We start from the raw sequence: 27036 nt of genomic DNA, 5'->3' as shown, positions 1-27036 counted from the left end.
TGATGAATCTTATTTATTCTACCTTTTATTATGGTACTTTATATACTTATAATTCTCAAACCTGCTCTAAATCTACCTTTCCTCTTTTAAAAAAATTAAATTCAGAAATGTTGTTTCTTGTCAACAGTGTAAAAATTAGCAACACAAAAAGCTATGTTGGTGTCCAAAAGAGACAAATGATTTCTCATTAATTTAAAAAGAGAGACAAAAGCAGTTTCCTTATTACCTGCTGTTTCTGTAGGAGGTATTTGATTACAAGAAACACTTCCCTATTTTTATAGTCTTTAATTTTTGCTCTTTTTTTAAGTCTTCTTCCCCTTTTTTCTATATAACTGTCAGCATACATGTTTCAAAAAAAATTTAGGGGATTGTAGTAAATTCACGTGATAGAAAAGAAAACACTTGGAATTTAAGCAAAAATAAACAAAAAAGCTTGAGTTTGTGATCATATACAAATCAGGTAAAATATTTGAGCTTCCATTTCCTCTTGTGTAAAATGGGAGTGTTAAGAATACTTAGCTCCTAGAGTTATTTTCTGGATTCAGGAGTAAATGAGATAATGTGAAAATTGAATGAGATACACTTAAAAAAAGCACTTTACAAATTGTAAAACCATAAGCAGATTTAACTTAATAAAAATTACTAGAGAAAGGTACATGGGATACCTCTGTATTATTTCTTAAACTGCATATGAATCAACAGTTGCCTCAAAAAGTTTTAATTTTTGAAAGTTACAAGATCACATCCTTAAAGACAAACAAGAATTGACTTTAAGAGAATGCCCCCTTTATAAATTTTCAATATTAGACAACACTCCTGTCTATATAATATGTCAAAATATTAGCAAAAATATATGTGAAATAAGTTTACATCCTTTTCTTTCTAGCACTAGATGGTTGCTAGATGATTAAGAGGAGCTGGAGTGTTTAAATTTAGCCTCAGGTAAAGAATGACCACAGTGAACTGGAGACTGAGGCACCAAGTCCAGATGGGGATATGGAGGATGGAGTGTCAGCCTTCAGAGACTGTAGACTTGGAAAGTCCTTAAGTGACTTCTTAATATATGTTTAAGTATGTGAGATTAGTTATCAGAAATAAGAACAACTGAAGTCATTTCTATTTTTGTCCGCACATATGTATATAGAGAGGGAGAGGGACTATCCATTTCTAAGATAAAGAAGACATAGACCACATATATGCTTACTTTTAATTTAGGCAGCCTTTTGTTTTTGTACTAATGATAGGAATTCTTATTCTACGAAAACAAACAAACACAGAAATAAAAGACTTAAAACCCCTGTTTCTTAGATTCACCTCCCTAGCTGTCCTTTGCTGATTCAATATGTATAGTACTTCTCCAGTTAATTGGTTATGAACGAGACAGCCATAAACGGCTTGCATGATTACCTAATTAGGATTGTTTTAACAGACACTATGGCAGTCCTCTGCACTACTTTTCATCTTCTCCCCAAAATCAAGACCTGTAACTACCAGAAAAAAATTATTACTAATATACCAGTAGTCGGATTTCTGACACTTTAGCCCCATCTGCTGGCTAATTGCTTGTCCCTAGTGCTACTTGATTCTCTGCCCTATTTTTGTAGATCATGAAACCAGCCCCTGGTAAGGTGAATCTGTTTCTACATTTCCTCTTGCCCATCCTTCCCAAGGAGAAATAGCTCTTTTAACGGGGTCAGATTAGGTGGTTAGCAACTAAATTTTCATACTAGTTATGGAAACTGGAAGAATCTCCCCCATCTGTAATGGTTATCCAGTTATTTATGTACAATGAAACATTTATATAAAATACCTCTTAAAACAGAAAATCATTTTTCCATTTCCTTAAAGAGGAACTCTTAAAGCAGTACCTGTCATGAAGACCTTTGTAGTAAGTTTTTTAAGTAAAGGGTTTTTAAAATACATAGTGAATGTTTTGATCAAGTACATATAATCTTGCTTCAGATATTTTAAGGATGACTTTTCTAAGGGGAAGACTGTACTACGAATGTACATGTACTGCTCAGTGACGTGGACTGAGAATTGGATAACAGGTCCCACTGCTGCCTACTCAGAAGCTGTATCCAGTATAATAGAGGAAATCCTTAAACTTGTACATTTTATACATATGAATGCATGTAATATATACTTGTATAGACAAATGAAGTCGATTGTGTACTGACTCTAATGCTTCGGTGCTTGGGTCCAAGATGTTCCCCTGAGCTCTGATATGGTGTGGGTATCCTCCTCTCACCGTATTTCCTCAATGTCTAGTTATTTGTATAGAAAGTTGTAATCCACACTAAGGAGCACCAGGCTTCTGGAAATATCTCCTCTTGTATGATAGGAAAAGGTTTTAGTTAGCTCCCAGGTGAACCAGGGTGATATATAAGAGATGTGCTTTACTCTGGTTTGGAACAAGGACCAGGCATCCCTGAGATTGAACTCCATATGTTAACAGGAACAGGGAGGAGAAAATTGGTTAGAATAGCGGGATGGTGTCTTCCAAACACATAAAGTCCCTTTCTGTAGTTGGTCTCTATAAACATTACAAGATTCCACTTGAGCCTTCTTTGAAGAATGACACCCGTGGCTCTTTTTGTGATCCTCTGGAATATGGCTCTGATACTGAACTGTGGGTGTTGAGCACATCAGTCTAACATATGGATTAAGAACCACATTTTATTTGTTTCAATGACTGCTTTACCAACTTAACTGCATGTATCTACTGGATGCTTAACAAATGTTTGTTTGGTTAAATTATATATAATGAAATGGTATTTAATATGTGTAATTTTATGGGATTGTTAAAGCAGATTTTTACCTTTTCAGCAAACCATTCCTCAAGCTGCTGCAGCAAAGTATCCCCGGACAATTCATCCTGAAAGTAGTACCTCAGCTTCTAGATCCCTCGGAACCAGGTCAACTCACACCCAGTCTCTCACAAGCATCCATTCCATAAAAGTGGTTGACTAAAATGAATATGCACATATTGAGATCTTTTAATTCTTTTGGTTTTACCAAGGATTAGAAGTCTCTCATTTTTAAAATTTCATATTCTTAAAACATCATGGATACATCATGCTCATCTTTTCAAAATTACAAAAGACTTTTTCAAGCCATACCATCCTTTGTAATATATGTAGGATTATTTTAATGTTTTTTTTTAATTTAAACGATTAAGTAAAACTTTTTTAAATTAAAAAATGACTTAATTTTTTAATAGGTTCAGCTGGTCACTGATTACATCATCAAAGTATATAAATCCTGTTTCTCAACATTATTTCTAAAAGGCTCAATCATTTCCAGTGTTACTAAGTCAACTCTGAGAACTTTACTAAAAATATTAAAATAGAATTAAGGTATTTTTATTTTAAAATTAAAAAGTAATAATGATACTTTAATACAAAGTTTCTGTGAAGTTGGTATATTAGTCTTCATTTTCCTAAGATCATTACAATTAAAAATGGGAATTGGTAAGATCTATGAATAATTTTAATGTTAAAAGGGAAAGATTTTTTTGCTAGCACAAAAAGAGAGACACAGAAACATCAAAAAAATTTCCTCTTAGAATGATCCTATTTCTGATGTTCTTTCTTGCCTTTCTGAAACTGTATGGTATTGAACCTTTTTTCTCTCTGAACATCTAAACATCGCCGTATGGGAGTGGGTATAGCACTGGGCAATTCAGCAAAGCTTCTAGGCCTGGGCAGAGACTTTTCAGTGGAGGAAACCATCTGGGTAAAAGTGATTGAGGAAAGAAAGACCAGGCTTCTAGTGGTTTTATTGCTGGCTGACTGGGTTATCTTGGGCCAGACATTTAATGTCATAAATCATAGGATACCACTTGTGAAACAGATCTACCTACCCCTCCTATTTCACAAAGTACTCTGGCTTACATAAAAACAAGTTAGTTCTAAAGAATCTGTCCATAGCCTCAATTTTCACATCTTTAACAGAATTGGATGGACTTAATTAGAAGGCTGTTTCACTTTGAAATTGATCTAGCTCTGTGCTCTAACTTTATTATAGGAAATAGTTTTTCTTACTGTCTCACCTTGTAATAGAACATGAGAATAAATGTGAGATAGGCAAATACCCTATTTCCTAAAGGGCACACCAAGGCTTTTCTGAATTAAAGAATAAAAGAATTAGAGTATTGTGTCTTAGAGTATTAGATCCTTCTTTTGCAGCACTGTTGTGAATTCTGGTCCAGCTACCACTGTGGCAGACAGCGCATCAGGAGTTACAACAAACACAAACCAACAGTGCCTCTTGTGCTACCCATACCTCGTGCATGCTCTTCGCTAGGACTTCACCATGCACCAACTGACCACAGACTCCACTTGGAGCCTACTCATGCAGCCTAGAGTTAACACCCCATTGTGGTAACAGATCAGTTCTTCCTTTCTCCAATGTATGAACTGCCCCGAGGTATACTAGTCCATCCCTTCTCTCAGAAGAAAGTACCCTGGAAATCAGATGATCAGTTACTCTTCATACCAAGTGGTAGCCAATTTGGTATTTCACCCACCTTCCCCATTGCACTCCCTTTTTCTGTCTTGCTTCCTTGGATTTGCACTCCTAAAAAAACAGTACTCATGGACTTTGGTCTCAGGCTGTGCCTTTTGAGGAACCTAGATGACAACTAGGTATAGTTTTTAATATCCAAGCCGTAACCATGTGGACAAACTAAAAGGAATATCATGAATATTGTAATTAAGAATATCATAACCATATTTTTAAGCTTTAAGCTCTAGAAGTTGTATATTGTCCAAGGTGGAAGCAAATAATTAGTGCTAGCCTAAGTTAAATTCCACAACTAAAACACTTACACAGTAAGAGTATGTATTCTATTTGTTTACTTTTGCATAAAGAGGTTACCCAGATTTTGAAAGAGGGAGCAAATAGCATGGTCAGTGGAAACCAGCCATACTGAAGAACAAGTGAGGAACAAGACTTCACTGAATACCTTTCTTAAAAACTTTTTGGACTTATGTGGATATATTACCTATTTTAAACATTTATAAAAGTAAGTGAGCCATTTACAGTCCGCATAAGACAAAGATATAAAACCATAAATTCATGATAGAATAACTGTACTGATATTGCTCAGGATTTTATCTCTGGCCTTATAGAATTAAGATCAGAATTTGAAAATGGAGAGCCTTAAATTATAATGAATAGGTGCAGATAAACTGATATAACTTGATATCTGATTTCATATTTATTTCATAACTTTCTCAGATTATAAAAATACTACATGCTGTCAAAAAAAACCCTGGAAAGTACCAAAAAGTACAAAGTAAATGAAAATCACCTTGCTGTTGATTTTAAAAACAACAGCAAACATTGGTGTATACACTACTGGTCTTTTTTAAGCAATATTCTACACATATGTGTAATTTAAAGCCAACAGTAACTGTAAATTTCCAAAACTAGGTTTTCTCAGTGAAGAGAAATAACAGTGGATGATTTCAATACAGTGGGCATGAGATTAGGCAATTCACCGGCATTCAACCTTGATCTTCAATGCTGTGGAAGAGTGAGACACTACCCCATTTTATAAAGAAGGAAACTGAAGATCCTGAAAACTTGAATCACAGTTAATAGGTCGCAAACCATGCAAGGGAAGCAAGGGCAAAAATGAACTATTGTGATTTCATCAAAATCAAAAGCTTTTGCACAGCAAAGGAAATAGTTAACAAAACCAAAAGACAACTGACAGAATGGAAGAAGATATTTGCAAATAACATATCAGACAAAGGGCTAGTATCCAAATCTATAAAGAGCTTAACACCCAAAATCTATAAAGAGCTTAACTCAACACCCAAAGAACAAATTATCCAATCAGGAAATGGGCAGAGGACATGAACAGACATTTTTGCAAAGAAGACATCCAGATGGCCAACAGACACATGAAAAAATGCTCCACATCCCTCAGCATCAGGGAAATACAAATCAAAACCCAACGAGATACTACCTCACACCAGTCAGAATGGCTAAAATTAACAAGTCAGGAAATGACAGATGCTGGCGAGGATGCAGAGAAAGGGGAACCCTCCTACACTGTTGGTGGGAATGCAAGCTGGTGCAACCACTCTGGAAAACAGCATGGAGGTTCCTCAAAAAGTTGAAAATAGAGCTACCCTATGACCCACAATTGCACTACTGGGTATTTACCCTAAAGATACAAACATAGTGATCCAAAGGGGCACGTGCACCCCAATGTTTATAGAGGCAATGTCCACAATAGCCAAACTATGGAAAGAACCTAGATGTCCATCAACAGATGAATGGATAAAGAAGAGGTGATATATATATATATATATTTTATATATAAGAAATGAAATCTTGCCATTTGCAATGACGTGGATGGAATTAGAGGGTATTATGCTTAGCAAAATAAGTCGATCGGAGAAAGACAACTATCATGATCTCCCTGATATGAGGAAGTGGAGATGCAACGTGGGGTGTTTGGGGGATAGGAAAAGAATAAATGAAACAAGATGGGATCAGGAGGGAGACAAACCATAAGAGACTCTTAATGTCACAAAACAAATGGAAGGTTGCTGGGGGGAGGGGGGTCAGGAGAGGATGGTGGGGTTATGGACATTGGGGAGGGTATGTGCTATGGTGAGTGCTGTGGAGTGTTGTAAACCTGGCAATTCACAGACCTGTACCCCTGGGGCTAATAATACATTCTGTCTTTATAAAAAAATTTTTTCTAAGTGGCAAACCATGATTAAAACTATGTCAAAAAAAATGGAAAAAAAGGAAAAAAATATGTCTGTCTATTCTAAATCTTTTGGATTTTTCATATACCGGGATGCTGCTCCTACCAACATTTAAAAAAAAAAAAAAAGATGTGCAAAACCTAGACATATATTGCATCAAATGACAGAAAGGCAAAAATCATATACAATCTGCTTTAAGTAAAAATAAAAAAAAAAAAATTCTGACCTTTCATTTCTGTAGTTGGCAAGTACTACTACCATTTTTTCATCTGGTAGAGCTTCCTGTCACCACCATCGTCATAGCTGAAAATCAATACTACTGCTAGAATTTTATGGCATTAAAGGACTGAATTTAAAGGAAAACGCTGAGTGGAAAATCAATTAAATACAATTCCTTTAGGCATCTATGAAACTGCACATTTCTTGGACCTTGAGTCTGTTTCGTTTTTTTGTCGACGGATCTTTTCTGGAAAAAACAAGATAACATTTATTATTAAAGCTAACATTTATTAAGTACTTACTATGTGCCAGGCCCTATGACTCACTTAATCCCCCAACAACTCTTTGACACAGGCAATTTTCTAGTTAGTAAAGGAGGTAACTGCCACCATGAGGGTGTAGAACTTGCTCAAGATCACACACTGTCAGCGCCGGAGGTCAAGTACGGACCCACAGTCTTGCTCCTGAGCACATCCCTGCACCACTTCAGGGGAGTGCCTCTTACTCTCCCCCAAGAGTTCTTACAGATACTCTTATAGAAACAAAGAAATTTAAAGTAGATGGAACAATCCCAGTGCTATGAAGATAATGTCACAGGAAGAGCTGTCATCCATGCACAATCTCTTGAAACGGAGTATTGGCTCAGTGGTATGATTCAGACATTTAAGCTCAGCTTCAGGTAAAACTGCATCAGTGAAAATGATGGCAGATATGCCTATGTTTTGCTTAAATGGTTATTATTACATGAGAGTTTTAACACCCCCTAATTTATCAATCAAACTATCAAGGAGAGTTTTGAAACTCTCCTTTAACTTTATGAGATGGCTTAGCATTCCTGCCCTCTCCTGCTCCCCACACGCCACACACACCTCCACACCCTGCCACACATTCACATCAACAGAAATCCTCCCCCACTTTTTCAAATGCCCAGCAGGGGGGTCATGCTGAGAACCACCAGGCTAAGGTGGGCTCAGTACTGACAGAGTCACTCACCAGAGGAGCTGTGGATTATTTATGAGCCACTGTTCTCATCAGATTGGGACTGCCACTGTTAACGGACAGTATTATTTCTGCTGGCTGTCCCCCAACCATTTGAAGGGAGAAGGAGCTTCTGTCTTGAAAACCAACTCACCAGCTAGTTCTGGGAAGCCTGCGCGTATCAGCTCTTCATACAGATGTTTGACTGGAGTGGCCTGTGTCATCAGGGTCCCATGCAGCCAGATGAGCAGAGCCCTGTGGCCGTGTTCACGGAAACTTCCCTTCCCTATGCCAAGTACACAGAGTTAAGAGGCAAAACACCATATGCTTTTTATTGTGATCTTGGTTCTCACTGAATTTTCTGTATGACTGTGGTTGCCCAGTACTAACTCTTCTGATGGCTGTCAGATAAAAAGGCCAGTGGATGAAAGCCCTTCCAGTTCCCCTCACTGGAACTGCTTTAGGGTGACCAAAGTTTGGATTCACTCCAGCACTTGTCTTGCACCTGCTGTGCTTGACACAGACTGAAGGAGCAGGTAAGACATGAAGCAGCTGAGTCCCTGCCCGATGGTAAGGAACAATCTGAACGAGATGGGGAGCTCTCCTTCAGCATTCACGTGGCACTGCTATCTACCACCATTTCTCACACGCAAAGTGTGAGAATGAGAAATCCTATTACAATGGAGAGAGTCTCATGCAGTCAGTCTGTGGTTAGGATCTGCACTTTTAATCACTCAGATGCTGGTGTTGCTGTCTGTTAACCACACTTTGAGCAGCAAATGTGTACCAGCCTGCCACTCCAGTTTCTGGTGGAAGTATGCATCCCCTGGACCAAGATTATTCACTGGATACCTAAGCCCTGAGAGATGTTGGGGGGAAGTGCTGAGCTGAGATGTGTCTCTCGCAACTCCTGTTCTCTCCTGTTGTGAGAGAACAGGCAGAACACAGAACAGAACACAGAACAGGCTCCTAGTTGTAGCCACTGTGTGTGGGAGCCGGCAGATACCACAGAAGGAGGGCCTGGGCTCTAGGGAGGAAGCTTGCTGGACAGACTTAAAGAAGCAGGTGTTGCAGGGAGAGTGAACTGTAACCATAAAGAATGTACTCTTAGGTGAATCCTGTTCCTTTCCTAATCTTGCCCTTGCCAAACATTCTTCAGTAGCACCATCAACGTGTCACTCCTTTGCTTAAAATTAAGCCCACAAACTCCTTAGTGCCAGAACCATTAACCCTGGATTGTATCTGGATTATGAATGTTGCCATTATCATGCCAACTAGATTATAAATTCCACCAAATAATGTACCTTGGCTCCTAGAGCAGTTGCATCCCTCACCTGGAGAGCTAAACACACACTAGGCACTCCACATTGTTTGGCTAAAACACTTAAAATCGCCTTTATCCTGCTGGCAGTTACTCTGAAGACACACTGCATTTTCAAATCATTTCTTTAGGTCAAGAGAGATTTCCATAAGGCAACTAAATTCTCTTAAAAACGTCACAGAATGCCAAATGCCTAATTAGTGAAAAAGGAGAAAACAGTAAAAAAGAAATCTTTTCAGAAACTATAGTCAATATTCAACATTTTTGATGCATTATCTTCTCCATAATGTAGCCATTGAATTAGCTATTAAAAGTGCCATAATTGTATGTGGTGTGAATGGCATGTGTTCTTGGGCTGGGATTTTGCCATCTACAGTCCCAGCTATCAATAATACGGATCAGCTCCTGAATAGGGACTTGTTCACATCTCATAATATCCATGTAAGGAAAGTGCTCTGGATAGAATGTTTTGCCAAGAAAAGGATTTGTTTCCTTGTTTTTAAAGCTAATTAGTTGATTAATGCCAAATAAACTTTATGTATTTCCCAGGTTTTGGTCAAATCATAAAAAAGCAAAGCTAATGACTCCAGCTGACCTGACCTCACTAATTCTGACAGCTGGAGTCTGGCTGAATTGACTCCATGGCTTGGGATCTTCTCAGGAGAGCCCTGAATCTGTGTCCCGCATCTCTCATGGGATAGGTGGTCTCACTCGAGACTGCATCCTATAAGAATTCTATACCCAGATGTGGCTTAAGGGAGGACCTGGAGTGGAAGCACTAAACAGTAAGCCTTTTGTTAGAGAATGAACATTTTCACCCCAAGACAATCTCAAGGAACACTAGAAGAGGTTGGTTTCCCAGGGACAAGCTGTTAAGTCCTTGCTTCCCTAGCACCTATTCAGTTGGGAAACTTCATTTCCCTAAAGGCTAAATGCCAACTTTCCAAATGGCTCGTTAATTATCCTTTGCAAACTTTAGTTTATTGCAGAGTCCACGAACATTCATGGTTTGCAAAGTTCTCAGTCTTTGTGGTCCTAAGCTAACTGTCCCAATTCCTGGGCCCTTGTCTGCTGCTTATTGTGAGCACCAACCACTTACTTGGAAGATCTGCCACCAAGAAGAACTGCTGTTCCTTCCTGTCCACATCTAAGCCATGCTCACCTGTCCACTGCTCCTCAATGGCTCTGATCTGGTCATCTGTAAAGTTCCAGGAACGGGCCAGCCTCTGCCACTCGTTGGCCTTAAGCTGCTGGTAAGCCAGTTTCCAGAGAAGACTGCGAATATGTCTGGTCTCTAAACTGTGATCTTGCTTGAATGTCAAAGTAAATCTGGTTGATGGGTCCCTGATGTTCTCACCATGCTGCTAAATTAAAGATAACTACATCAGATGATTTCATTTTCTGCTTATTGCCTTATTTCATGGTATGTATACAGTTTTTCAGATATAACTGGTAAGGTGGTAACCAAGACTTATGATGTCAGTATTATCTGACATTTTTGTCATTTAAGATAACAATGGAGATAAATGTCTGAAATAAAAAGCTTGAGTACTATCTGACACAGGAAACATGAGGGCTTTTGCCATGTTACATGCTTCTATCCCAGCCTCTGATATTTATTCACCCCACAAGAAAACAGAGGGGTTGCCTCGGCTAAGGAAATATCACAATAACATATGTATGTACCTTTGAAGGCTTACTTTCAACCAGTACCCTCTGTTCTTTTTTTTTTTTTTTTTTTTAAGATTTCATTTATTTATTTGACAGAGAAAGAGCACAAGTAGTCAAAGTGCTAGACAGAGGGAGAGGGCAAAGCAGGCTCTCGCTGAGCAGAAAGCCTGATGCATGATCCTACAACCCTGGGGTTCTGGGTCATCAGGATCATGACCTGAGCGGAAGGCAGACACTTAACCAGCTGAGGTGCCCCTCCCCTGTTCTTTTGTCTGTTTGATTTTCTCATATCAAAGTTTCAGCCCAGATTGGATATACTCTTTTTTTTTTTTTAAAGATTTTATTTATTTAACAGACAGAGATCACAAGTAGTCAGAGAGGCAGACAGAGAAAGAGGAGGAAGCAGGCTCCCTGCTGAGCAGAGAGCCCAATGCGGGACTCGATCCCAGGACCCTGAGATCACAACCCGAGCTGAAAGCAGAGGCTTTAACCCACTAAGCACCATCCAGGCGCCCCTGGATATACTCTTAATAAGACCCTAAAGCTGGTCCCTCCATTCATCCTGCTCTCTGGTGTGAGGAGAGCAAAGCAGAAGTCTAACTCTGGGAGCCAAAAGAATGGAGACGACAGGGGTCGATACCATTTAGTTTCAAGTCACTGCAGCCAGGCTTAGTCCAAATGCACTGTGCACTGATAGCTTGTTTTCTGTTTTCAAAGGTTCCTTTTGTCCCTTCTGCAGAATCCAGCCAAAGAAACTGGAGAAAAATCTCAAAGTGAAAGCAGGTGTCATGGTTTCCTAGCACTGCACCTGTCGTACACGCTATCAGGTCTCCAGATTATCCTCCTTCAGGAGGTTGCAGATCGGTTAAGGACACGCAGAACACACAGCCCAAGGATTGGGACTTCCTATCTATTCTCCTTTTTTATATATGATAACTCCTGTTTTTGTCCTTAATTAAAAGTGAATCTTAGTGAAAGATAATCTGAACAACAAGGGAGGAGTCCATGCTGGAACAGGAAGTGGAATAAGAGGACATGGACACCTGGTTATCAAAACCCCTGGGAAGAACATGGTGGGCCTTGCACCTCAGCCCAGTCACAAAGCAGCTTGTGTCTTTCACAGCATCGGTGAACTCCTCTGGAAGGTCTACAATGTCCTGGGAAGCATGCCCAAGCAAACAGGCCAGTCTTTTCTCTAGTATCTGAAACTCTGAACAGAAGTTGGACTATAACAGGAGGTATAAATTACCTGTAATTGTTTCAGAGGTTGTAAAATACGGGGTCTTCTCTGTCCTACCCTTAGCTTTACTCCCACAGTGCCTAACTCCCAGGGAGTCCTGAAAGCGGAAAGGCTGAGGGTGGGGGATCCAACAAATTTGGAAGCCATGGGAGCCATGGCCCCTCCACTTTTTCCTTTTCTCTTCATTCCCTCTCATGAAACAATGAGGATTCCAACAAGAACAAAATCTGAAACACCACAAGGTAGAGGGAAGAACTGCAAAATGCATCAACCTTTGCACCACAGCATTTTTAGTTCTTTGAGAAACACACATGCTCTGCATTCCAGGATTGGGTTGGGGTGGTCCTTCAGGATTCCAGAGGAAAGGGTCATCAATTTGGAAAGCCCAGGTCTTTTTCAACAGTTCATGGAAGTATTAATAGTTTTTCTGCCAAACACTGAAATATTTGTAGAAGTATCACATGCCAAAAGTGGTGGAAATTAAAATACCACGAGCCAGATTTTAGGAAGCTTCCCATTTGCCTCTTAACCACTGGATTTAATGATGGATATAAGAGAGGAAATGTCAGTCCTCTCTCTGATGTTCTTTATTAGGAATCATTTTATATTAGGCCAGAATAGAAACTTGTTTAATATACAAAGAGAATTTGAAATAATAATAAATGCATTTGGTTTTTTAAAAATCAGGGGATAGGTTTGTTTAATGAACAAAGTGAACTTAAAGTAAGTAATAAATAAGAGTACCTGGGTGGCACAGTCAGTTTAAGCAGCCGACTCTTTTTTTTTTTTTTTTTAAGATTTTTTATTTTTTATTTGACAGACAGAGATCACAAGTAGACAAGAGAGGCAGGCAGAGAGAGAGAGAGGGAAGCAGGCTACCCGCCAAGCAGAGAAGCCCAATGCGGGGCTCGATCCCGGGATCCCGGGACCCCGAGACCATGACCTGAGCCGAAGGCAGAGGCTTTAACCCACTGAACCACCCAGGCGCCCCATAAGCAGCCGACTCTTGATTTTGGCTCAGGTTGTGATCTCAGGGTCCTGGAACTGAGCCGCCCTTAGCTCAGAGTCTGCTTGGGTTTCTCCCTTCTCTTCCCCTTCCCCCTCCCCTCCACATGCTCTCTCTAAAATAAATGAATAAATCTTTAATAAATTTGGTTTAAAACATTTAAAAATATATATATTAAAAAACAAGGCTTCCTCCCACTCCAGATGTCTGTCCCCAGTTGTCATTCAGGTTAACAATGCTCACATTTCGGAGAGTCTCCTTTATCCATTTATGTATTGCATAGGATTCTCAAAGTTCATCTAACTCTCACATCTTAAAGATTTGTTAGGAAAAAGAGCTTATTCATTTGGTGGAAAGTAATTTATTCTCCTCTAGGAAAAAGAATCTAAAAATGCTAGCAGCATTAAAACATTAAAAATAGAACCAATGACTATTTCTATTTTCAAAGAAAATGTGAAAACAGTCATTTAAGAAGCAAGAGAAAAGGTAGAAGTTGGGAAAATTACCTTCAGTCAAATGCAGTGATGATCTAAGAAAAGGAGAAAGAAGCTAAGGCCAAGAGGAAGAAAATGAAGGAGCAGGAGGAATAGAAATCAAGTAGGAGGAGGAGAGAGAAAGCATTTCTAATGGTCACAAAAATGTTTTATAGGCAAGTAAGAAAAGTTTGAGGAGGATGGTGTGGCCTTTAAATAATATATATGTCATATCATCCAAATATATATATCAGGACCCCTGAGCCAATTAAATAGGATTGTGAGCAAGGAAGAGGCAAATCAATGCACTTTGCCTTAGAGATTTAAGGGAAATTTCACAGATTGATAAATTAGACAGCAAACCAGGCCTGAGTCTCCTCAGGGTAAACACATGAGGGTTAAGACCTGAATTCTGGCACCAACCTACTAGACTAGGGGAGCCATTCAGCTTAGGATGGAAATAACCGAAAGTAGAAACTGAAGGTGTTGCCCAATAATGCAAATCCTGCCTGAGGGCTTAGATTTTGATGTTGGAGGGAAGGCCTGCTGTTGAGAAGCTGCATGTATGGTAGCTATCAGAGGAAATAATAATGAAAAAGGGACAGAGAATGTCTTGGAGTCAAGTCTTCTGTGTCCTCAAAATGAATAAGGTTTTTGTGACTATCATAGGACACTTGAGTGACAGCCAGAAGGGGTGGGTAGAAAACAGCAGAGCCATGAACATAAACTTTGTTATCACTCATTAGAATGTGGGTTTGAGAACTTCCACAAAGTAGCAGAGCCAGAGACTCCGTGACAGAGGGCACAACCTGGGAGCCAACCATGCAGGGCAAGCATGCTAAGCCCGTTAGCCCTGACCAGCCTGCTTAGCCCAATGAGCTCTGCACACCTCAGTTCTGACTACTGATGCTGGCAAAGGGAGGAAGCAGCAGCTGTTCATTCCATGAATGGAGCAGCACAGGCCAAAGGGACTGTTATAATTGCACTGACCAGGACCCTCCCATTAGAGCAGAAAAAATAACACAAACCCCACACTACCCATAAGAAGATGGTGGTTGCAGAAGAGCCACAGCTAAGCTGGCATCATGCTTCCTTACCTCTTTCCAGGCATAGTATCTCTCTGCTTTAATGATCATGTCCACAACAAGGCTGTGGTTGCTCCTGGAGGCCACGGCCAGGGCAGTCTTCCCTTGCTAAAAGTTAAAAATGAAAGTGTCAGGCAGTATGGTAAAGTGTTTAGGAGCTCGAATTTTGGAACAGAGGGACCTGCATTCAAATCCTGATCCAACTGCTTCCCTGCACTTGGGAGCTTGAGCCAGTCCTTGGCTTCCCTAGGTCTCAAAGAACCCCATGGTGTACTGGTGAGGGGCAAATGTGATAGTGCATATCAAGCCCTTAGGACTGTGCATGGCACATGGTAATTAAGAGATGCTAGGTATTGAAAGTGTCAGATGCTGTGGCAACAGGGCAGGGGAAAATATTTGGGTTTAGGGACCAACCATCAGCAGATGATATTTTACACATGCTCTATCAATGAGAATCCAAACATGTCTCCAAGATCCCCAGGGGTCCCCCTGGCTCGCTGCACGAGGGAGTCCTCAGCAAATAAATAATATGGTCACACACTTTTCTCTTCAGGTCTGACTCTACCTGTGGTTGAGACTTTGGTCAATATGCCATGCTTCCTTCCCCCAATAGTCTTTTCCTTCTTTTATGGGAAGAGACCTCCTGATTCTAGCTAGGCACTTGGCCACTCCAGACATTTCCTAGCCACCCTCGCACTTAAATATGTTACCTAAATTCTGTTATATAAAAGAAGTGGCAAATGCAACTTCTGGAAAGTATTTTTTAAAGAAAGGAAGGATGTTATTCTCCTTCCTTTCCTCCTCTTCCTGAGTGGAATGCTGACATGATGGCAGGAGCTTGAACAGCTGTCTTAGACCAAGAAGTTGAAGCCATGTGCTATGGAGAGTAGGTAAAAGACAGAAATTGCTGGATCTCATTAAGAATAATAGCATTCAGGCACCTGAGTGGCTCAGTGGGTTAAAGTCTCTGCCTTCGGCTCAGGTCATGATCCCAGGGTCTTGGGATCAAGCCCCACATCAGGCTCTTGGCTCTTCGGGGAGCCTGCTTCCCTTCCTCTCTCTGCCTGCCTCTCTGCCTGCTTGTGATCTCTGTCTTTCAAATAAATAAATAAAATCTTAAAAAAAAAAAAAAGAATAATAGCATTCATCAGAGAAAGGGCAACCCTCTTACACTGTTGGTGAGAATGCAAGCTGGTGAAACCATTCTGGAAAGCAGTATGGAAGTTCCTAAAAAGGTTGAAAATAGAGCTACCCTACAACAAAGAAATTGCACTATTAGGTATTTACAAATACAAATGCAGTGATCCAAAGGGGAATGTGCACCCCAATGTTTATAGCAGCAATGTCCGCAAGAGCCAAACTATGGAAAGAGCCAAGATGTCCATTAGCAGATGAATGGATAAAGAAGATGTGGTACATATATACAATGGAATATTATGAAGCCATCAAAAAATGAAATCTTGCTGTTTGCAACAATGTGGATGGAACTAGAGGGTATTATGCTAAGTGAAATAAGTCAATCAGAGAAAGACAATTATCATATGATCTCTCTGATGTGAGGAATTTGAGAAATAAGACACAGGATCATAGGGTAAAAGAGGGAGAAAATGAAGAAGATGAAACCGAGAGGGAGACAAAACATAAGAGACTCTGAATCTCAGGAAACTAACTGAGGGCTGCTGTGGGGGGAGGGTCGTGGGAGGGCTGGGGTAGCTGGGTGATGGACATTGAGGAATGTATGTGCTATGGTGTGCATCATGAATTATATAAGACTGATGATTCATAGACCTGTACCCCTGAAACAAATAATACATTATATGTTAATTTAAAAAGAGAATAATAGCATCCATGACAAAACTACTAATTCATAGTACAGAATTCAGCTCACTTGGATTCCTGTCAAGAATTTTTCTCTATTATATGGCCTCTAATCAAGGGTGAGGGATTGGAAACTTAACCAAATGGAATGAGCAATAAAGGATATTCTGAACATGATTTTGGGCATGAGTGGCCTGGGATCCCATCTGGTATCTTTTACAAATTACAAAAGGCACACCTTTGTCAAGATGGATATAGCTCAAAGCTACAGCACACAGCTTTACAAGCAATGTCCCCTAGATTTTATGCAGTGCACAACCTACACATCTATACTTTTTTTTTTTTTTTCCTAAGCAAAAGATGGTGGTTTTCATCTATCTTTTAAATGGCACATTAAAAATTTGCTCAGGGGTCCTGAAGATAATCAAAATGAATGTCAGAAATAACCCCAGAAAAAGTTCTTAGCAACCCATGCTTCTCTGCTTAAGGATCCAGCAATTTATCCCACTAATTCCCTCACATGGCTGAGCAAGTACAACTCCTACCAACCCAAATGATCCGGCTGTTAGTGAAGGTGATAACACCCAGGTGGGCCAGAAGGTCAGGTATGATATTTACCAGTTTCTAGTCAAATGACACAGTAATGAAATTAGGAAGAAGTATACTGTGCAGGCAGTTAGCAAGTCTCTCATTGCATGCTACCTAAATTCTGGCTTAAGAAGCCATTGGAATCACCATGAATCACCCACCACCTTCTGTGGGAAGGCAGCATTCTGAAGCCAGTGTTACCAAGTACCTAGGAAAACCTTCCCAGGGAGTGTGCCCTGGAGTGGAAACCCAGATAAAACTGCTGTTGAGTGTGGGAAGGCCTCCAGGAGCTTGGGGACACCTCAGACTGAGAGAACATGTTTCTGGGAAAGTCATTCACACCAAACCCTGGCTCCTTTTTCCCATCCACAGTCTGAATCACTCTTACAAAACTTGTGGGAGTAAGTAGAAAACTTACTTGTGGGAGTAAGTAAACTTACTTGTGGTAAAACTTGTGGGAATAAGTAGAAAAGGTAGTTTTTATTAATTAATAGGTATTGGGGGCCAACCATGTGCCAGGCCCAGAGAAGAAAGAGGGAGGCGGAGAAGAAAAAAAACGGGAAAATCAAATTATGAGTCAAGTTGCAGCACTGATGGTATTTACCTGAACATCCAGTCCACGAGCACTGGGGACCCAGCCTGAATTCCCTTTCCAATGCGACAGTCTTTACCCATAAGGGGTAGGTGTCCCACAGGAGTTAAGTATTAATGAGAAAGTGAAAAAAAGTGGGACAAGAAAGCACAGGAAAATACAAATGGGAAATGTTAATACCAAAGCTAAATGTTAAGGGATGGTAAGGAGTCACAATGGCGAAATTGGTAGAATGCCACCTATGTGACGAGTTCTGGGTGGTTGCGTTTTCCTTCCATATGCTTCTGTTTTCCAGATCATGCACAGTAGGCTTATATTACTTTTCATGATAACTTTAAAAACTGACCTCTAGAGAAAAGTAAAATAACACATCAGTACTCCAAGTCCCACAAATGTAACATGTAAAAAAGATTCTGAAAGAGGACATAGGATGAACCCCACATGCACTAGGTATTAAAGATGTGTGGAGCTAATGAAGAGTTTGGGTGAACACAAGAAAGGGGAAAGCGGCCAGTTTCAGAAGCAGTCAGCTCTGCTCACAGCTGTGGGAAAGCGCTGGACAACCAAGCAGCCTTGGCTTTGAAGCTTGGCTCTATGTCTTACTGTGCACATGATCCTTGATATCATAGAAATCTCTTCAAAACTGGGATAATTTTGCCCACCTCACAGAGATGTGAGGACTGAAACAAGGTGCACGTGTGTGAGCACCTAACAGGACTGCCACACCTCAGTCTCCTGTGTTTATGCTTTTCAGTAAACTGGAACCTAGCAGATGTCCACCCTGCAATCCTCCTGACATGGAGCCCAGCTTACTGTTTACTTGAGAGAAATGAAGTTGTCTTTCTTTAAAAATAAAAAAAAGATTTTTTAAAAAATCTAAGCACATTAAGGAGGGGAAAAAACTTGCATAATCAAAGTTGTCTTTCTTTGGGCATCTACACAATGCCCTAAAGGTGGGAGCAACCCAATGTCCATCCACAGATGCAAGGATACACAAAATGTGTTCTCTGCACAGCGGAGTGTCATTCATCCTTACAAGGAAAGCTAGTCTAACACACACCACAACACGGATAAACCTTGAGAACATTATGCTACATGAACTTAGCTAGTTACAAAATGACAAACACTGTATGATTCTATTTACATGAGGTACCCAGAATAGTCAAATTCGTGGAAACAGAAAATAGAGCAGTGGTTGCCAGGGCTGGGGAAAGAGGAGGAAACAAGGAGTTGCTGTTTGGAGTTTCAGATTGGCAAGATGAAAAAGTTCTGGAAATTGGCTGCGTAACAGTGTGAATAGATTTAACGCTACAGAACCATACACTTAAAAATGGTTAAGATGATATATTCTATGTTATATTTATTTTACAATTAAAGAATTTTTAAGTAAGAACAAGTTTAGACATATGTATGTTTGTTCACTGCAGCTCGGTCACAGCAAAAGCTTAGGAACAATTTAAATGCCCATCCACTGAGAACAAAACAAATTATGACATGTCCATGCCATAATGGACATTATATAAAGAAGAATGAAGAAACTCTCCTTGTACTAATATGGAACAGTTTCCACTTTATATACTTAAAGAAGAAAAGCTAAATGCAGGATAGCATGGAGAAGTACATCACCACAATGTAAAAAGGATGCAGTAATATGGTAAGAGTATAATATATTTATGTTTGCTTATTTATGTGTAAAGAAACTGGAAAGAACAAAGAAATTTTGACAATAGATCTGTATGGTCAGAGTAGTCTGGAACCCAGATAACTAGGGTCGGGGGGGGCTCATTTTTATTGTAAAACCTTTACTGATTATGTTTTCTAATTTTTGGACCAAGTGAATCTACCATCTTTCCCAAAGATTAATAAATAATTTTAATTTTTAAAAATACCTGTTTTATTACTCAGGGTAAAATATCTTACTTACACGATTCAATCGAAATCAGGATGTTCTACTGACTGTTTGGACACACGGTTTCTCTCATGTGTGTCCGACTCACAAGGGGTGTGCTAAGTAAGGCTGCCGTTCGAGGGTTACAGACAACAGGGAGCTCTTCATGACCATCTCCGCTGAACACGGTAAAGACTATGAACTTACCTTATCAACAATCTTCAGGTCACATCTTGCCTTCAGCAAGGTTTCCACTAGTTCCACATTGCCAAGATCAGCAGCAACATGCAAGGGAGTTTGCCGCCTCTGCCATGAGAAATTTCAAAAATGTAATCTAAACACATTAAGGAGGGGAAAAAACTTGCATAATCAAAAGACACAGGGAATGCAGAGGTGTCCTATATGGGCATAAGGGAAGATAAACTAAGATCACATTTTTATTTTTCAAAAAATTTTTTTAAAGATTTTATTTATTTATTTGACAGAGATCATAATAGGCAGAGGGAGAGAGGAGGAAGCAGGCTCCCCACTGAGCAGAGAGCCAAATGCGGAGCTTGATCCCAGGATCCTGGGATCATGACCTGAGCCGAAGGCAGAGGCTTTAACCCACTGAGCCACCCGAGAACCCCTATTTTTCAAAAATTTTTAAAAGATTTTATTTATTCATTTGAGGGAGAGGGAGAGAAAGAGAGAGCACAGGAGCAGGGGGAAGGAGAAGAGGGGGAAGCAGACTCCTTACTGAGCAGGGAGCCCAACTCAGGGCTCAATCCCAGGACCCTGAGATCATGACCTCAGCCAAATGTAGACGCTTAACTGACTAAGCCACCCAGGTGCCCCAAGATCATATTTTTACATAGGTACAGGGGACATTCACTACAGTGTTATTTTTAACAGTGAGAAGCTGAAAGGAAGTTGCATGTTTCACTAGGAGATTCGTTTGATAAATTATGGTAAATCCACATGCTGGATAGTAGGCAACAATTCAAAATTATTTTTAAAAAATAATTTCAATAAGAGATACTAGAATAATCAAATTCATAGAGACAAGAAAGTAGAATGGTGGTTACCAGGACTTGTGGGGAAGGGAGACTAGGGAGTTAGTGTTTAAAGAATACAGAGTTTCAGTTTGGGAAGATGGAAAAGTTCTGGAGTTGGATGGTGGCCATGGTTGCTCAACAATGTGAATGTACTTAATGCCAATGAACTTTACATTTAGAAATGGTTAAATTTCTTTCTGGGGTAATCACTTTCTTACCAAGAGGATAACAGTGTTTCAAAGAAAAAGACAAAATCACAAGAAAGTCACCCACTTTAACCTTTCACTGAAGGGATACGCTAATGTGCAGATAATTCTAAAATATTAGTACTGAGGGGCGCCTGGGTGGCTCAGTGGGTTGAGCCTCTGCCTTCAGCTCAGGTCATGATCTCAGGGTCCTGGGATCAAGTCCCAGATCAGGATCTCTGCACAGCAGGGAGCCTGCTTCCCCCACTCTCTCTCTGCCTGCCTCTCTGCCTACTTGTGATCTCTGCCTGTCAAATAAATAAATAAAATCTTTTAAAAAAAATATTAGTACGCTATTTATGGTCTAGCCCAACCCTTGAACCAGATAGAGGAAGCAATTTCCCCAGAGTCACACAACTGGGCAATAGCATCTAGCTCAATACTCCTCCAACCAGAGCACTGGACGACTTGCTCGGGCCATTAGCATAATTAATATCAGAAAGCATTTATTAAAGAATCACTTTTGGATGGCAATGTGCCCCTCTGGGGGCTCATCAGAAACATCACACTTACGATGACAAACTATCGAAGGTCTATACCAACACGGAACAGAGATACAAGTGCCACACATTAAATACCAATAAAATTTCATTGCGACGATACTGTTTTAAGTCTAAAAGGCAGGAAATGAACTAAAATGTTAACAAGATTGTCCTTCCTTGGGAGGAATTACAAACAAATGGAAATTTTTACCTTATTTATGTTTTCTTATTGTTATACATTGAGTGTATTCTCAATCTAACATAAAACTGAAATGAAAAAGTCTAATTCTATAACGGGGGGTGCAGAATAATAAACCATCCTTCTCTGGAATGAATTTAGCCAATTCTGGTAAAACCAAAATCATGTGTAAGTTCTGTGTATGGAGCAAAGATTCTGCTCATTTGTAAATATTTGAGTCATTAGCAGATTCAAACACATAAGCATATATAATAACAAAAAGGTCCTCCCCCAACTCCCCCAAACATTTGTGATCATGAAACACAGGGAGGAAGATCCATTGGGGGGCCGGGGGGAAGGAATGGAAGTGCAGGTAAGTCTCCATTCTGCTCCCGCACAAAGGAACAGGTAGGCTGGAGATGGAGGTGACTGGAAAGACCTGAGGCTCTGGTTCCCCGGACAGAAGCTGAGGGCCACCCAGCAGCTTAGGACAAGCATGTGCCCCGGATCTGGCTGCTCCCTCCTCTCAGGGCCCAGCAGAGGCTTCTCTAGGTAGAGGCAGTCAGAAAAGCAAGACATGTCCAGAGTTCTCATCTGTCCCCAGGGTTCCAGAAGGGCTCCTCCCCAAATAGTTTCTCTTCCTACTTCCAACAGCTCTTGGGAGAGGCAGCAGCCCCAGAGTTGGCTCTGTTTCAGACAGTGCCCACTCCCATCCTCTTAATCTTCCACCTCAGCATTTCCATTTCCAGCCAGTGATGGATTCCTTTTACGGGGCATTTGATTCTGCTCCAGTGGACTGAATTCATTGTGATTTTTTTCTTTTAATTCCAAGAGGTCTCTTTTGCCTTTGGGTAAAAGGAAGACCATTTACAGTCTCTAATATAGAAACAAAGCTTCCTCCTTGTGGCAAAGGGCTACCACTGGCCAGTTATATTCCATGTAGAGGGAGTGGCTTTTGATTTAAAGAGCCGCTAGCAATCCACCTCTGAGCTACTGTTTATCAACCAGAGGTGCTGGACCTATTAAGTGCAAACAGGTTAAGAATGCACTAACTGAACCCCAGTTGTGCATCTGAAAAAGTACGTGTGTGCAAGTGGGAATGGGGGTCACAGGAAAAAAAGGATAACATATATATTCCACTTGGAAATTTTTTTTTTTAAAGATTTTTATTTATTTATTTGACAGAGAGAAATCACAAGTAGATGGAGAAGCAGGCAGAGAGAGAGAGAGGGAAGCAGGCTCCCTACTGAGCAGAGAACCCGATGCGGGACTCGATCCCAGGACCCTGAGATCATGACCTGAGCTGAACGAAGGCAGCGGCTTAACCCACTGAGCCACCCAGGCGCCCTCCACTTGGAAATTTTTAAAGTAACTTTAACTTGCTCAAAACTACCCTTACCTACACAATGCATTGAATTATAAGAAAACAGACTCAGGTTTCTGATACATCTTGCTTACCTGATTTAAGGTGTCAACATCGTGCTGTGCCCTTATTAAGCTGTTCACAACTGAGATATGGTTGTTGATAACAGCTAAATGAAGAGGGGAGTCCTTCAGCTGCAGAAAGAAAAAGAAACAAAATTTCAAATCCAAAAGATTCTGGGTACATCATTCAGAACAATAAGCATTCATTTTGATAGAGATGTCCTGATAATCTCCTAGTACTGGAACTGCCCAACACAGCATCAGGCCAATAGCAAGTGTTCAGCACTATTTCTATCCCAGGATTGTACAGCAAAACCACTCACTAGCAATCAGCTCTCCCCCTCATTTGTTCTGGAACTATACACTGAACACCTACTATGGGACAGGCTCTTTTCAGGAAGCTAAGGATTTAGTGGTAAACATGGCCCATTCTCAGGAATCTTCCAATCTAGTGGGGTAAGAAAATATTAATTTTTTTTAAATCACAAAATAAATACATAAATTGTGAAAAGTGCTTTGGAGGTAAAGGAGAGTACCAGGAGAGCATATTGGGATGGGCAGATTGCTAACTTTTCTGAAGATGAAAAAAACTTTCCTGAAGAACTAACACTTTCACTTAGATAAAAATGATAAGAAATGGGGCGCCTGGGTGGCTCAGTGTGTTAAGCCACTGCCTTCGGCTCAGGTCATGATCCCAGGGTCCTGGGATCAAGCCCCGCATTGGGCTCTCTGCTCAGCTGGGAGCCTGCTTCCTCCTCTCTCTCTGCCTGCCTCTCTGCCTGCTTGTGATCTCTCTCTGTCAAATAAATAAATAAAATCTTTTTTAAAAATGATAAGAAATATGAAATAGGCTTAACTGCAGGACTTCTCAGTGCCTTCCAAGACCTAAGGTATGGTGGGAATAGCGACAAGGAGGAAAAACCATGCACATTCAGCATTTCCTGAATTGATGTGATTTAGAGTTCTTTCTCCCTAAAGCTTTCTGTGGGACTAATGCTGCATTCACCCAGGGGCGCCATTCTCATGGTTAGCCCTCCCATGGATATAGAGTATACAGCCCCAGGATGTTCACCAAGCCCCTCCAGCCTGCTCCCCTTTCTTCCTCAGTTGTGGTTAAAATGCCTGTCCTACAGCCTCACCCATGGCCAGTCCCTCTAAGCCAACCCCGAAGGCAGGATTCTTTCCCAGGAGGTCATGACTACCTCTAAGATCACTCACTTGGCTCCTGCTGCTTCACCACCACCCAGCTGCCACTGGCCTATGGATGCACTAAGGAAATGTCTCTAGGGGTACTGAAGGCAGCCAAAAAGAAAAACAGGTGTGGGAAAGGGGTGAGATGGGAGAGAGAGTGAGCTGAGGGACAGTCAGGGTGGAGGGAAGGCAGCAGGAGACAGGGGGAAGGGGGGGTTCAAGTGTGAAAGAGCAGGGTATTCAGGAGATCCAGGGAGGCTGTGAACAGTAGGAGAGCTGAGAGCCAAGGCAGCTGACAGGGAGTACATGTGTGTGTGAGGGCAGGTGTGATGAGGACAGAGCGTGGCGTTGCTCAAGGGAAAGAGTTTTTTTTTTTTTTTTTTAAGATTTTATTTATTTATCAGAGAGAGCGAGCACAGGCAGACAGAATGGCAGGCAGAGGCAGAGGGAGAAGCAGCCTCCCTGCTGAGCAAGGAGCCCGATGTGGGACTCGAATCCAGGACGCTGGGATCATGACCTGAGCTGAAGGCAGCTACTTAACCAACTGAGCCACCCAGGCATCCAAGGGAAAGAGATATTAATAATAAGAACCACTTAGACATATTGAACATATTTTTATAATGCTACTTAATACATACTCACTTCTCCAACAGTTTATACTCTGTTTTAAACTCTGGGCTAACAGTTTTCATTCACAATAACCCTAGCAGCTAGATCCTCTATTCCCCACTTTATATATGAGGTCAAGAGCAGTTACATAACTTCCAAAAGGCCTTGGGGTCAGGAAGTGGCAGAGACAGGATTCGAACCCCTATCCACCTGACTCTAACATTGGCACCAGGCTCCTTCCCAGGAAAACTACTAGGAAAGAAACCTATGGAAGAGAGAGGTACTGAGTTTCAAGAGCTGCACCAGCACACAGAGGAAAAGGAGAAAGGGAGGAAGTAGGACTCCACAGCTGCATAGGTCAGGCTGCCACAGGAGTGAACAAGAAAATGGAAATAATGGGACTGGCTAGGGCAGGGTGGAAGGAAGGTTTTCTGGGCAGGCCTCTTCTATTCAGGAAGAATGTTCTCTCTTGAGGCACCAAGCATGAAAAAAGAGAAAGCATCCCTTGGCCCAAGGAAATGGGCAGTGTCCTTCTTGCCAGGGCCACCGGCCTTGCTGGGACCCAGCCCCTCCCGAGAAACAGGAAGCATCCTTGGATAAACCAGGCGAGTTCAGAGCCAATTCCCTAACGTCATTCTCCAAAAACTACCAAACACGATCAAATCACATCCCTTCTCTCCAGTTAATATAATAAATAATAATGGCTAAGCAAAATCAGAGGAAATAACAGTCTCACAGGAGAAATGAAAATAGAGTGAAAAACAGAGAAATGTTTCCCATCCAATTCCAGCACAGAGGGCTTTTGTTAATGCTACCAAAGCCAACTCAAACTTCAGGAAAGGTAAATCAGTAAAAAAAGATTGACTTTCAAAAGAAAAACAAGATCACTCAGTGAAGGGAGGGGTGGGGAATGATCATTCTTCTTCCCATTTATAGCAGTGCCCTTTCTTTTCCCAGACTGATAAATTTAATACAAGAGTAACAGCATCTCCAGATACCTGAGAAAGTTTTATTGCAGCAAATATCAATATTTAAAAGACAAACAACTCATTTTGTTCAGGAACTTCAATGACTTTCTAAAATTCATCCCTTGGATTTTATTTCTCAAAATTAAGATTGAGTCTCCAAAAGAAGTCAGTCAGCTTTCCCAAAAAAAATTTCTCCTTTGTGAACATCTCATCCCCTCAAGTATCTGTGAGGAGTATTTCCCCGCACAGCTAGCCTCACGGTACCACAATCCAAGCGCACGTTACTGGAATAGACTCACTTCCATGTTCTGGTGCAGATCAACATTCTCCCCAAGAAGACACCTGACAAGGGATGTATGCCCATTCTGGGTTGCCATCTCCAAAGCAGTGATGTTGTGCTGTAAGACACAGTGGAAAGGGCAGGGAGGACCCCATTACAATCCAGCATGCTTTCTGGTATCCATCACGTGGTAATTAATTAATACAATGAAACAACTATTTAAAAAAGAAAATCCAACGTGTTTTTGATCATTTTGAGGGCCTCTTCGTTACTTCCTGTAAGTGTTTCCCCTAAGAGTGAGAGTCCTAAGTAACACATGCCTCAGGCAAATACAAGCTAAATCCCGGTTTCCCTTCATTAAGGAATACAAAGCGTACAAGGGCCAAGTCTTCCCTCCAAACATCCTGCAAAACCCCTCCTTGAACCAAAACAGCTATCCTGGTATTGGTCCCAGGAAATGCCTCAACACCCTCGTACCCCCTGGCCATCTTACCTACAGCTCTCCCTTCCGCCATGTCTTGCTCCAAAGCTTAGCATGACTGCGATCTTTGTGCAGGGTTCCCTCATGGCCCCTCACTCAACTTCAGTGCCTCTCCTGCCCTGCTGCGTGCTGCGTCCTACCGCAACCTGTGCTCATGTGGCTTCACTTCAGGCCCACGCTAGATGGCAGAACTGCCTTTGATTATTGTGCCCATCTTCCAAAAGGTTTTAGCATGCTGCCTTGCAGTAATATAAGATCAGTGGATAGTTGCTGGCTGATTAATTATAAGATTGCTACAAAGTATTTCTAGGTCCACCAGATAAGGTTCTATAGGATGTTACGTCTTCCAAAAATGACTATATAAGTAACCACCATTCACATGCCCGTTGGCAATGTGAGCCTTCCACTTCCCCAACACGCAGTCTACCCTTGCATCTGGGTGGACTCTATAAGTGCTTGGACCAATCAACAGAGTATGGCAGAAGGTACAGTGTGCCCATGGCAGATGTAGCTGCTAACCGGCCTGG

At 41.0% G+C, this 27036-nt stretch overlaps 2 protein-coding genes across 6 annotated transcripts in view; one reads left to right on the top strand and one right to left on the bottom strand.

Annotated features, from left to right (window-relative positions):
* The window catches only part of POC5 (POC5 centriolar protein), a 35047-nt gene extending 31827 nt beyond the window's left edge, over positions 1-3220 (top strand). For 4 of the 5 annotated variants that reach the window (XM_059175272.1, XM_059175273.1, XM_059175271.1 and 1 more), the window contains one exon: positions 2830-3220. In XM_059175272.1, the coding sequence (XP_059031255.1) occupies positions 2830-2973 (144 nt within the window). In that variant the 3' untranslated portion in view covers positions 2974-3220. The remainder of the gene's footprint in view (positions 1-2829) is intronic. The other variant, XR_009354016.1, reaches the window with a different exon arrangement.
* A 3729-nt stretch (positions 3221-6949) lies between these two features.
* ANKDD1B (ankyrin repeat and death domain containing 1B) overlaps positions 6950-27036 on the bottom strand; it is a 60687-nt gene continuing 40600 nt past the window's right edge. The window contains exons 9-15 of the mRNA XM_059175274.1: positions 26048-26146; positions 23014-23112; positions 19821-19919; positions 14740-14835; positions 10415-10616; positions 8086-8217; positions 6950-7200 (exon numbers count right to left, since the gene is read on the bottom strand). Coding sequence (XP_059031257.1) covers positions 7139-7200; positions 8086-8217; positions 10415-10616; positions 14740-14835; positions 19821-19919; positions 23014-23112; positions 26048-26146 — 789 coding nt within the window. The 3' untranslated portion in view covers positions 6950-7138. The remainder of the gene's footprint in view (positions 7201-8085; positions 8218-10414; positions 10617-14739; positions 14836-19820; positions 19920-23013; positions 23113-26047; positions 26147-27036) is intronic.

This window comes from Mustela lutreola, chromosome 5, assembly GCF_030435805.1.
Source record: "Mustela lutreola isolate mMusLut2 chromosome 5, mMusLut2.pri, whole genome shotgun sequence".
In the NCBI taxonomy this organism is placed as follows: Eukaryota; Metazoa; Chordata; class Mammalia; order Carnivora; family Mustelidae; genus Mustela; species Mustela lutreola.
This window is presented reverse-complemented; position numbering and strand designations above follow the sequence as displayed.